General features: G+C 47.1%; 2 protein-coding genes across 3 annotated transcripts in view; one reads left to right on the top strand and one right to left on the bottom strand.

Annotated features, from left to right (window-relative positions):
• PLEKHB1 (pleckstrin homology domain containing B1) overlaps positions 1-12,586 on the top strand; it is a 168,070-nt gene that overhangs the window by 16,105 nt on the left and 139,379 nt on the right. The gene's annotated exons all lie outside the window — the stretch shown is intronic.
• RAB6A (RAB6A, member RAS oncogene family) overlaps positions 1,558-12,586 on the bottom strand; it is a 78,616-nt gene continuing 67,587 nt past the window's right edge. For both annotated transcript variants that reach the window (XM_071759171.1, XM_071759244.1), the window contains exons 7-8: positions 10,871-10,937; positions 1,558-4,834 (exon numbers count right to left, since the gene is read on the bottom strand). In XM_071759171.1, the coding sequence (XP_071615272.1) occupies positions 4,770-4,834; positions 10,871-10,937 (132 nt within the window). In that variant the 3' untranslated portion in view covers positions 1,558-4,769. The remainder of the gene's footprint in view (positions 4,835-10,870; positions 10,938-12,586) is intronic.

Here is a 12,586-nt window from a genome sequence, read left to right as displayed (position 1 = left end):
AGTTTCACCTTCTCCCCAGTTTCATCCATCCCCTTCTCCCCAGTTTCACCCAGCTCCCTCTCCCCAGTTTCACCCAGCTCCCTCTCCCCAGTTTCACCCAGCCCCTTCTCCCCAGTTTCACCCAGCCCCTTCTCCCCAATTTCCTCCAGCCCCTTCTCCCCAGTTTCATCCAGCCCCTTCTCCCCAGTTTCACCTTCTCCCCAGTTTCATCCAGCCCCTTCTCCCCAGTTTCACCCAGCCCCCTTCTCCCCAGTTTCACCCAGCCCCTTCTCCCCAGTTTCATCCAGCCCCTTCTCCCCAGTTTCACCTTCTCCCCAGTTTCATCCAGCCCCTTCTCCCCAGTTTCACCCAGCCCCTTCTCCCCAGTTTCATCCAGCCCCTTCTCCCCAGTTTCACCTTCTCCCCAGTTTCATCCAGCCCCTTCTCCCCAGTTTCACCCAGCCCCTTCTCCCCAATTTCATCCCCTTCTCCCCAGTTTCACCCATCCCCTTCTCCCCAGTTTCACCCCCTTCTCCCCAATTTCATCCCCTTCTCCCCAGTTTCATCCAGCCCCTTTTTCCAGCTGGGAAAGGGAGATGTCAACATTTGGGGTTTCAGCCCCCAGCAGCAGCCCTGAGGGAATTCAGCAGCCAAGGAGAGCAGGGAGAAGGGACAGAGACCCAAAACGTTTGGGTCCTACCTGAGAAACACCACTCACTGATAATAAGTTCAGCTCCTTCCCAAAGATTGACCCTAATCCCACTTTTTAGAGATTTTTCCTCCCAATTCCCTGGGGCCTTTGGGCTGCTCCCTGGGGGGGCTCCAACCCAGGATAGGATGGGGAGGTACCAAGGGCAAGGAAGAGGAGCTCCTCCCAGTGACAAATGGCTCTTCCAGTGACCTGTCCCCAGCTGCCTGTTCCCAAATCACTAAACCCAGCACAAAAAGTTCCAATTTTCTTCCTGGTCAAGTTTAACACCCAACTTATTGATGAAAAGAAAAACTCGACCACACACCGAGAGGCTGCTGGTGCCACCAGCCCCAAACCACTGAATTTCCCTGGAAGATCCAACAGGGAAAACTCTGACAAGGGGTGTCTGGCACTGGTACTCACCTCCCCATCCTGGAAATCCTCGTCTGCCATCTCCAGCAGGGTGGAGGCTGAAGCAGGATCCTCCTCAGGGAAAGGGGGGGTCTGGATCACCAGCAGAGCAGCACCCAGGAGCCGTGCAGGATGCACCCGAATCACCTCTGAGAAAGGGAAGGGAGGAAAGAGCTGGATTTTGAGAGGAAGAAAGGAGCAGAAAGGTGGAATTGCAGCAGGCAGAGGTCCCACTCCTCTGTGCCCCCTCCTCCATCTCACCCACTGATCGCTGGAGACACCGCAGAGAACCAGAGGGGCAGCAAACACAAAACTCCACCATCCAAAAAAAAAAAAAACCCACAACAACCCCAAAACCTGAAGATTGCCCTTAAAAAAAAAAGCCACCTGCAGCACTTGAAACCCCCAAAGCACCAGCAAGAAGCCTGCACCCCCAAGCACCTGAAGGACAATACTTAGAGAAGAGAGGCGAGAGCTTTCCAATGAGACATTATTTATTTAGTTCAAGCACTAAGGATTTCTTTTGTTGTTGTTGTTTCATATTCTCAAACAGAGCTGAGGTACCAGTGACATTCCAACATGAAGAAAAGGAACCTTTTTTTTTTTTTTTTTTTTTTTCCCCTTATACAATTTCTTCAACTACTTGTACTCAAGACAAAAAGTGAGTTCATGGAATAGCTGCGCAAATGTTACTGTACAACGACCAAGCTGGAGTGGGGAGGAGAAAAGAAACAGAGCAGAAGCTTTCACTGTTTACAAAATCATCATTTAAAATAAAATAAAATTATTTTTTAAGAATAACAAAAAAAAAAAGAAATGTTTCCATGGTTCTACTGGCCAGGTTGATGGAGGAAAATTAAAAGCTAAACCCTGATAAGACCGACAGGCGCCAGGAATGATGGTGCAAAAGAAAACCAAATAAATAAATTAAATTTAAGACTGTGTGGTTCCTGTGCTTAATTTGAAAGTGTTTCTTCTCTGGAAAAGTAGGTTGAGGCCAGGATTGGGTCCTGGAGTCATGTTAAGCACTGACACGGGTTTAAACAGAGCTGGCTGGGCTGAGCAGACCTCAGGGCCCTCCTGGAGGAAAAGTGTCAAAGAGCTGAGAACTCCTCCTCCTTCCTGCAGCCACTTTTTCCATATTTTTTTTTTCCAGAGCAACTTCCAACAGGCCCACTGAACAAACCTGCTCCCAGGATTGCAGCTGCTCCCCAAAAGCAGCTTTTCCATTAGAAGTGCCTGGAGCTGCTGGTCCATCAGAAGTGGCTCCTTCTAAGCCAGCTCCTTACAAATCCAGTGCTCAAAGTGCTATGGAAAAAGGCAGGGATTTGGTTACTATCAGAGGTAAAAATAAAAAAAAACAAGCTTGTGGAAAACAGCCAAATGGTGACCGACCTAAGTTGCATGAAGAACCAAAAGGGGAGAAAAAAAACCAAAGCCAACAAACCAAACCCAAAAAGAAGCAGCAAGATGAACCTTTTTCAAACAGTTAAGAACAGTACAATACAGGAAAAGCAGCCAGGTTTCCTTCCCCCCAAGAGTTTCTTTTAAATAAAGAATGATCCTTTGTCACATATCATTGATGTTTATTTTCAAGACATGCCACGTCAAAGAAAAAAACCCAAAAAAAAAAACAACTTGCCTTTAATATTGCATTATAAAAGCACTTTTACATCTCATTCTGCCTTTCCAAGTTATCCTGGTGCAGAGTTGCTATCAACCCAGGGCAGGGCACGAGTCAGGAATGCTGAATTCCAAAGCTTTTAGGCCCATTTTTCCTGGTGAAAAGTGGTGGTGAGGACGATCCCTTTTCTCTTCCCCAGTTGGGTTATTTTGAGATGGTAGGAAGGGGGGCAGAAGAGACCCAAAAAAGGAGGAGCCTGAATCTTTTTGCTTGCAATTGTTGGGTTTGAAGTCGCAACGGCAAAGCAGGCTCCAGGATTCCTCCCTGCACTGTAACTCAGCCATATTCTCCCAGCAAAAAAAATGTATTTACAGTTGTGTTTATTTAACTTACACAGCAACTTCACAATGACTATTAAGATGAAAAGGGTGCACTTCTAGTGTGGTGTTTCCATTCTGTGTTTCTTGGGTAGCTACGTCAGCAAAGCTCTAAACGGGTTCCTCAGCAAAAATATACATCCCCCCCCCCCAAAAAAAAAAATAAAATTACTGAAAAGAGTAAAAAAAAATGAAGCCAAGAAATAAATATCAAAGAAAAAAAGGTTAATTGTAAGCCTAGTTAAATAGAAAACTAAGTGACTCCTTGTTTAACCAAACTACACAGTTCTAGTGAACCGAACTAAACCAACTTGGAAGACTGAACATAAAAAAAAAAAAAGCTAAAAAATAAAGGCATAAATCTGCATAATCATTAAGTTTTTTTCCATTCTATTCAACTCTCTAAGATCTCTCAACTAGATTTCTGTGTGATCAAAGCCAACACCCCTTCCCCAGTCCACCAATGGTGGGGGAAGGGGCTGGGATTTTCCCCCTTCCACCTCCCCCTCTCTCCCAGCTGCCAACTGGCCTGTGAGTTCTCCCCTGGGAAATCCAGCTGCTCTTGCCTCTTTTCTGCCAAATTTTAAAGGTTTCAATCCACTTCAGCAGGTTTTACTTAATGCCAGTCCTGAATTCACTTGGTATTTCCCCTAAAAATCAAAAAAAAAAAAAAAAATAAAAAATAAACCCCCACAAGCAACAAAGCAGCAAAATGCTTTCTCCTCCAACCAAGCTGAAAGGTTCTGTTCCCATCTCCTGGGCAGTAATAATTTAACTTCATTTGGTGTTCTATGTAAAAGGGAAAACAAAAAAAATAAAATAAAAATAATTAAGATGCTCTTAAAACTCATCGTGCACTCGAAACGTTATTTCCCTGTTTCCTGCAATGGTTTTGCCAACACACACCCAACCCTTTCCTTCCCTCCCCTCCAAACAAATCCCTCCAGAACCCACTCAGCCCTCTCACAAAAACACTGGGTTTGTTCTTTGTGGCCTCTTGGAAAACGTGTCCAGGTTGCCTCTGATTTTTTGTGGTGTCAAAACCCCCCCAGTTTGGGGCCTGAAAACCAGCCAAGACTCTCTCTGCTCCAAACATCAAGAGCTTGGGTTTAATTTCTTTTATTATTAATTATTATTATTAATTCTTGTAAGGAGAAGCATTTAACCCTCAGCATTCTGCCACCTCCTCTGACTGCTCCCCAGTCACTTCCCAGGCTGCTCAGAGAAACCAAAGAGCTCAGATCTGCAAAGTGTTTCTTCTGCACATCCACTTCCCCCCTAAACCCAATCCCAAACTTCCTCAGTTTCCATCATCTCAAAGTGCAATATCATAACATATTAAAAAAAAAAAAGGAACAAATATTAAGAAACTGTACCTATTTTTTTTCCTTTTTTTTTTTTTTTTTTTTTAAAGTTATACCTAGAATACGCTGGAATATTTTGGTTTTTTTTTTTTTTTTCTTATAAATAATGAAGACACTGACTTTTTTTTTTCTCTGTGTGTGTGTGTGTGTGTGCTTGTGAAGCTAAGAGATCATCTCCACGAGACAGCCAGCAATGATGAGCTGCAATCAATATGTTATTACTGAAAGGGGAAGGTTCAAGCCAAATATTCACACTGCAGTCAATGAAGAGGAAAGGGAGGGGAAGCAGTGATGTTCTGGAGAAAGGTTGGAGCCAGGTGGGATTAGCAGGAACAGCCTCCTTCACTGACAGGCTGCTCCTGAGGCTTTTCCAGTTTTATGTCAATCACTGGGAAGAAGGAGTTAAGGCAAACAGAGAAATCCAGCTGGGACTCTCCCTGGGCAAGGAGAGGTGGGGGAAGGTGTGAAGGGGAGGTGGCAGGTCTGGTGTTGGCCTCTGAAATCCCTGAGGAGTGTTGTGCAAGAAAGAAAGAAAGAGACAGACAAAAATCCCCCAAAGAAACAAAGAAAAACCAAGCAAAAAGCAAAATAAAAAAGCCCCAAAACAAAACAAACAAAAAAGCCAAAAAGCAAACAACAAAAAAAAAAACCAAACAAAAAACCAAGCCAAAAAGCAAATCAAAAAACAAAACAAAAAATAAACAACAAAAACAAAACAAAAAACCCAACAAAAACAAAAAAAAACCAAAATCAAAAACCCACAAAAAAAACCAAAACCCACAAAAAACCACAAAAAACCAAAAAACAAACCAAGCCAAAAAGCAAAAAGCAAAAACCAAAAAGCCAAACCAGAAACCAAACCAAAAACCAAACCAAAAAGCCAAACCAAAAAGCCAAACCAAGAAACAAAACCAAAAACCAAACAAAAAACCAAAAAACCAAACCAAAAACCAAACCAAAAAGCCAAACCAAAAAACAAAACCAAAAACCAAACAAAAAAACAAAAAACCAAACCAAAAACCAAACCAAAAAACCAAACCAAAAAGCCAAACCAAAAACCAAACCAAAAACCAAAGACAACAAAAAAACAAAAAATTAAAAAACCCACAACAAAAGCAAAAAACAAAAACAAAAAATAAAAACAAAACCCGAAACTCCAACAAAAACAAAAAACAAAAAAAAACCACAAAAACCCACAAAAAAACATAAACCAAAAAAACAAAAACCAAGAAAACCAAAACACCAAACAAAAACCCAAAAAAAATAAAAAACCAAAAAACCAAAAAAAAAAACCAAAACACCAAACCAAAAAACCAAACTAAAAAACCAAACCAAAAGAACCCAAAAAACCCAAAAGAACAAAACCCCACCTTCAAACCAGCTCAGGGAACCAGAGCAGGGTTTGGGCAGGAAGGCCCTTTCCAGCCCATCTCCTCCATCCCTGACCTCAGGGCCACCTTCAGGCACACCAGGTTGCTCAGAGCTCCATCCCAACCTGGAATATTTCCAGGGATGGGCCATCTCCCACCTCTGGGCAACCTGGTGTCTCAGCACCCTCCTTGGAAAAATTTCCTTCCTTGTATCTTATCTCATCCCCTCTTTTAGCTCCAACCCCCCAGCCCCTGTCCTCTCACTCCAGGCACTAATTGATTTCTCAGCAGCTCCTCTTGTCCTGGCACTGAAATATTTTTAAATCCATGGCACAACCATCAGACCCCAAATGTCTGGCTCTAACCAGAGTCTGCTCCCTCCCAGTGATCTTTTCTTGTCCCACATTGATTCAAGATCTATAAACTGAAGGGTTTAATCATCATTTCCAGAGCCAGCCAGGAATAGCTTGGAACCCCCCAGTTTCAGATCATACAATGACAGAATCATTTTGGGTGTAAAAAACCTTTTAAGATCATCCAGTCCAACCCTGAACCCAGCACTGCCAAGGCCACCACTGCCCCATGGCCTCAGCACCACAGCTCCAGGGCTTGGAAATCCCTCCAGGGATGATGGGGACTCCACCACTGCCCTGGGCAGCCTGGGACAGGGAATGACAACCCTTTCCAGGAAGGAATTGTTCCCAATATCCAACCTAAACCTCCCCTGGGCAACTTAAAGACATTTCCTTTTGTTCCATCACTTGTAACTTGGGAGAAGAGAACAACCCCTCCCAGACTTCAAATTCTTGTTTGAGAACAAGAAGGTTTCCCCTCAGTCTCCTTTTTTTTCCATCTCCCTCAGCTGCTCCTGCTCAGATTTCTGCTCCAGACCCTTCCCCAGCTCCATTCCCCTTCTCTGGACACACTCCAGCCCCTCAATGTCCTTCTTGGCAGGAGGGACCCAAAACTGACCCTGGGTCAGAAAAGTCCTTTCAGATCACCCAGATAGGGTCATAGAATTGTTTTGGTTGGAAAAAACCTTTGAGATCATCCAGATCCACCTGAACCCAGCACTGCCAAGGCCACCACTGCCCCATGGCCTCAGCACCACAGCTCCAGGGCTTGGAAATCCCTCCAGGGATGATGGGGACTCCACCACTGCCCTGGGCAGCCTGGGACAGGGAATGACAACCCTTTCCAGGAAGAAATTGTTCCCAAATTCCCAAGCTTAACCTGTCTCCTGGTGACACTTGAGGCCATTTCCTCTTGTTCTGTCACTTGTTCCCTGGGAGATGGGCCCAACCCCTCCTCACTCCAACCTCCTCTCAGGGAGTTGCAGAGATCCAGAAGTTCTCCCCTCAGCCTCCTTTTCTCCAGGATCAACACCCCCAGGTCCTTCAAGATCTCCAGAGATCCCTCCAACCTCATCCATCCTCTGATCCCATAATAATCCCTTCAATATCCCTGGGAAGATGCAGAGCAATCTTTCTTGTCCCAGGTTATGGGACTCACCTTGTGTGTCACCTTGTGGGACAACCCCAGGGATGGGGAGTCCACCACTGGGCAGCCTGGGCCAGGCTCTGACAACCCTTTCCAGGAAGAAATTGTTCCCAATATCCAACCTAAACCTCTCCTGGGCAACTTGAGGCCATTTCCTTTTGATCTATCATTTGTAACTTGGGAGCAGAGCCTGACCTGTCCTCACTCCAACCTCCTCTCAGGGAGTTGCAGAGATCCAGAAGTTCTCCCCTCCTCCTCCTTTTCTCCAGGCTGAACACCCCCAGCTCCCTCAGCTGCTCCTGCTCAGATTTCTGCTCCAGACCCTTCCCCAGCTCCATTCCCCTTCTCTGGACACACTCCAGCCCCTCAATGTCCTTCTTGTCACAAGGGACCCAAAACTGACCCCAGGATTTCAGGTGCAGCCTCCCCAGTGCCCACCCCAGGGGAACAATCCCTGTGCCCTGCTCCTGCTGGTGGCCACACCAGTGCTGATCCAACACTGGATTCCAGTTTTCCAGTAGAATTTCCAGCTGGTGGGCACCCAGGAGGGGCTTTACCTCAAAGTAGTAAGTTCTGAGTCCAGGAGGAACCTGGAGGAACCCATGGCTGAAGTGCTTGCTTCTACACTTCAGTGCCAAGTGCCTCCCTCTTACTCCATCCTCATCTTTTTATTTTTTTGGGGGGCAGGCAGGAGAAGCTCTTTGGGTTTGGGTAAGGGGTGCCTGAACTCACCCCTCAGAGTGGCAGCTGAGGAGAACATGAGGTGGCTGGAGAGCTGCTCAGAACCTGCTTGTGATCAGCTGCTGCCTTTGTAGGAGCTTTGGACACTAAATCCCCAAACCTGAGTCTCAAGCAGTTCTCTTATCAGCCAACACAGAAGCAAATAGGTCAGACAGATGGTGCTCCCCATTCCTTTCTTTCTTTCTTTAGCTGCTTTTAACAGAGGAGAAAACAGACAGAAAAAGAGGAACAAAAAGGCCAATAACTCAACCCAAGTATTTGATCCTTTTGCTTCACTGATCTAAACCTCGAGCCACAACTTCATCACTGAGCACAACCACTTCAAGATCCTTCAACCCTCCATGTTCTGGGGAAAAAAACCCAAAACAGCCTGTGGAAAATCACCCCCCATTAATCCACAGCCATCTGGGAGACAATCATATTCAATTTTTGCTATCTGCTGCCTGCAGGAAGTCCAATTCAAAGCATCCTGATTCCACCCCCATTTAGAGACCTGTGATCAGACTCCCTGATAGGGAAAAACCCATCAGGCAGTGCCTGCAGACTCTCTGCCACTGTCCTCTCATTAATGAAGCTGGTTGCTCATTAATTAACCTTTGACTGACCCACAGAACAAAATATTTTTGATCAATCAAGCCCCCATCACACAAAGCTGGTGTCCCAGCAGCTGCAAAAAATCCCAAATCCTCCTTTCCCTGGGGCTGCTTTAAAGGAGATGGAGTTTCAGTCCCTGCCCCATCCTTCCTCTCAAGAACCATTTCTCCTCCATTTCCTCCCTGCCAGATCCTGACAAGCCTGAAAAAGTTCCTCTTCTCAAAAAAAACACCTCTCAGCCACTTCAACATCTTCAAACTTTGATCAATCAAGCCCCTGTCACACAAAGCTGGTGTCCCAGCAGCTGCAAAAAATCCCAAATCCTCCTTTCCCTGGGGCTGCTTTGCAGGAGATGGAGTTTCAGTCCCTGCCCCATCCTTCCTCTCAAGAACCATTTCTCCTCCATTTCCTCCCTGCCAGATCCTGACAAGCCTGAAAAAGTTCCTCTTCTCAAAAAAAACACCTCTCAGCCACTTCAACATCTTCAAACTTTGATCAATCAAGCCCCTGTCACACAAAGCTGGTGCCCCAGCAGCTGCAAAAAATCCCAAATCCTCCTTTCCTGGGGCTGCTTTACAGGAGATGGAGTTTCAGTCCCTGCCCCATCCTTCCTCTCAAGAACCATTTCTCCTCCATTTCCTCCCTGCCAAATCCTGACAAGCCTGAAAAAGTTCCTCTTCTCAAAAAAAAAAACCCAAAACCAACATCTCAGCCACTTCAAACATCTTCAAACTCTTTCCATCCAGGTTCAATGCAACCCCCTCTTTGCTCCCAGCTGGAAGTACCCAACGTGGTTCTTCCCCCCTTCTTTTTCCCTTTCTCCCCTTCTCATCCAGCACCCTTGTTCCACCTTTACCTTTCCTCTCTCAATCCAAGCAGGAAAACAATTCAGATTTTGCCCTATTGCTCACTGGGCACAAAGCTTTATCCCTTTTCCATCCCTCACACCACCTCATCTCCCTTCTCCAAGGAGGATCCCTTCAGTGGAGTCCCTGACACCACCCAGATGTCTGCTCAGAGCTGGCTGAGCTCCAGCACTGCACCCAGGTTGTCCTGGGAATTATGGAATCTCCATCCCTGGAGATTTCAGAAGTTTCTCAGAGAATTCTGGATTTTTGGAACTAGCCCTGCTTTGAGCAGGAGGGTTGGAGAAGGGACCTACAGAGGTTCTTTCCACCCTAGGGCACTCTAGGATTCTGCAGGAATCATAGAATCCTAGAATGGGCTGGGTTTGAAGGGAGCTCAGAGCTCATCAAGTCCAACCCTTGATCCACTCCCCCCGTGGTTCCCAGCCCATGGCACTCAGTGCCACATCCAGGCTCTTTGGAAATATCTCCAGGGATGGAGAATCCACCCCTTCCCTGGGCAGCCCATTCCAATGCCTGATCCCCCTCTCCATCAAGAAATTCTTTCGAATGTCCAACCTAAACCTCCCCTGGCACAACTTGAGACCATGGCCTCTTGTCTTGCTGAGAGTTGCCTGGGAAAAGAGCCCAACCCCCCCCTGGCTCCAACCTCCTTTCAGGGACTTGGAGAGAGTGAGGAGGTCTCCCCTGAGCCTCCTCTTCTCCAGCCTCAACACCCCCAGCTCCCTCAGCCCTTCCTCACAGCATTTCTGCTGGATCCCTTCCCCAGCCCAGTTGCCTCCTTTGGACCTGCTCCAGCACCTCAAGCTCCTTCCTGAGCTCAGGGGCCCAGAACTGGACACAGGACTCAAGCTCTGGCCTCCCCAGAGCTGAGCACAGGGGCAGAATCCCTTCCCTGGACCTGCTGGAAGGAGCCACAGAGGGGATTTTTTCAGTTCCCTTTCCAGCTGTTTTCTCCTGCTCCATAATCTCCTCCTCCCTCTCCACATCCAACCTGCTCAAACATCAAGCAAAGAATCTTTCTGGACCTGTTTTGACTGCACCCTTCAGGACCTTCCTATTATCTTCCCTTCAGTTGTCCTCACTTTTACACTGCCCTAAACATTCCCCACTCTTTAACAACTCCTAATCCCAGCTTTCTATCCCACAAAGGCTTCTTCCTCAATTTCAAGGAAGCTCAAAAGCTCAAAGTTAAAGCCCCCAAGGTTCCTTGCCCCCATCCCCCCTTTCTCAGGCCTCTTTTTGGGATGTCCATAAGCTGACCAAGGGCTGCAAGAGAGATGTTTCTCTCTCTCCTTCTTCATCCTTGTTATTCAGGGCCTGCATTTTCCTGGCAGCAGAAAGAAAGGATACTGTCTTCTCTACTTTTGTCTTGTGTGCTTTCCATTCCAGGCAAGGCAGCTGCCACACGTCGGAAAAGCTGCAAAAAATCAAACAAAACCACAGAGGGAACAGATCAGAACAATCACACTTAAAAGACTGCACCCCAAGCTGACACAGCTCAAACCAGGAGCCAACACATCCCCCAGTGCTATTTACACCAAAAAGCCTGACAGCCACCAAACATCACCTTTATTCTCAGAAAATGGCAAACCACCTTTTTTTTTGTTGTTACTGAAGATCAGATGTTCCTGGCTACACAAGCTGCAAACCTTCCAGCATGGGCTCCACAAATACTCAGTGGGTTTGGTCCACAAACCCCACAGCAACTTCCCCACATCCAGTGGGATCTTGACCTTCAGACCTCCACTGAGTTAGAGAGGGGCAGGGACACACTGGTGGCACCAGACACAAGACCCAGGACTCTGTCACCAGTGTTGGCCAAGCTGGCACAAAGAGAGGAGCATCAGGAAAGGGGATGGAGGTAGTGAAACCTCCCAAGAATCTTCTTCTAGGCTTCAACCTGTGGCTCAGGTTCCCTGTGAACCAGACAAAGGACTTTTCTTCCAGGAATTTGCCCAATCTTTTTCTAAGTGTCCTCAACTTTTGGTACAAACTCCCTTGGCTGCACTCAGGGTGTAAAACACAGAGCAGAACAGTCTCAAACACACTTCCAAACCCAAAGCAGTTGTCACACTTCTCACTTGGACACTGTCTCCAGTTTCCCAGCAAGGTTCTTAGCTCCAGACTCCCTTCAGAGCTGTATTCCACTTGAAGGAGGATGAGAGGTAGAATTTAACAGGGCCAAGTGATAGAAACACAGAATTCTACTGGTTGGAAAAGACCTTTCAGATCACCCAGTCCAACCCTGAACCCAGCACTGCCAAGGCCACCACTGCCCCATGGCCTCAGCACCACAGCTCCAGGGCTTGGAAATCCCTCCAGGGATGATGGGGACTCCACCACTGCCCTGGGCAGCCTGGGACAGGGAATGACAACCCTTTCCAGAAAGGAATTGTTCCCAATATCCAAGCTTAACCTGTCTCATGGTGACACTTGAGGCCATTCCCTCTTGTCCTATCACTTGTTCCTTGGGAGAAGACCCTGAACCTCAGACCTGGGGTTCTCACCACACAGCTTTTCCCCAGCCCTCTGAGCAAGGAGCCTACAGAATCACCCACTAGAAACCAGGAGACTTGACCTGAATTTCCTGACCTCTGCCTTCTGCACAGGAACAGCACATTTAAGGACTGCCCTTCAGCTGAGTGCAGTTTCTTTGGGAAGCTTGTTGGTAGAAACCACACAAGTTTCTAACAGCACCTTTCTCTTTTTCACCTTCCTCACTGAGTGTGTGTGCAGAAGGGGAGGAGAGGACAAATCAGATGGCTGGAAATTGGTGTTCCCTGCTCACCAGGGTTATCAAGTGAGAACCTTGTTATTTCTACCTCTGAAGAACAGCCCTCCTAGGAGAGTTTTAGAATTGAATGGGTGGGGTTGGAAGGGACCCTCAAGCTCTTCCAGTCCCAACCCCTGGATGTGCAGGGACCCCTCCCACAGCCCAGGTTGCTCCAAGCCCCATCCAACCTGGGCTGAGACACTGCCAGGGATGGGGCAGCCACAGCTTCCTTGGGCACCCTGGGACAGGGGCTCAGCACCCTCACCCCAAACAATTTCTCCCTCCCCAAGATC

Source organism: Heliangelus exortis, chromosome 1 (assembly GCF_036169615.1).
Source record: "Heliangelus exortis chromosome 1, bHelExo1.hap1, whole genome shotgun sequence".
In the NCBI taxonomy this organism is placed as follows: domain Eukaryota; kingdom Metazoa; phylum Chordata; class Aves; order Apodiformes; family Trochilidae; genus Heliangelus; species Heliangelus exortis.
This window is presented reverse-complemented; position numbering and strand designations above follow the sequence as displayed.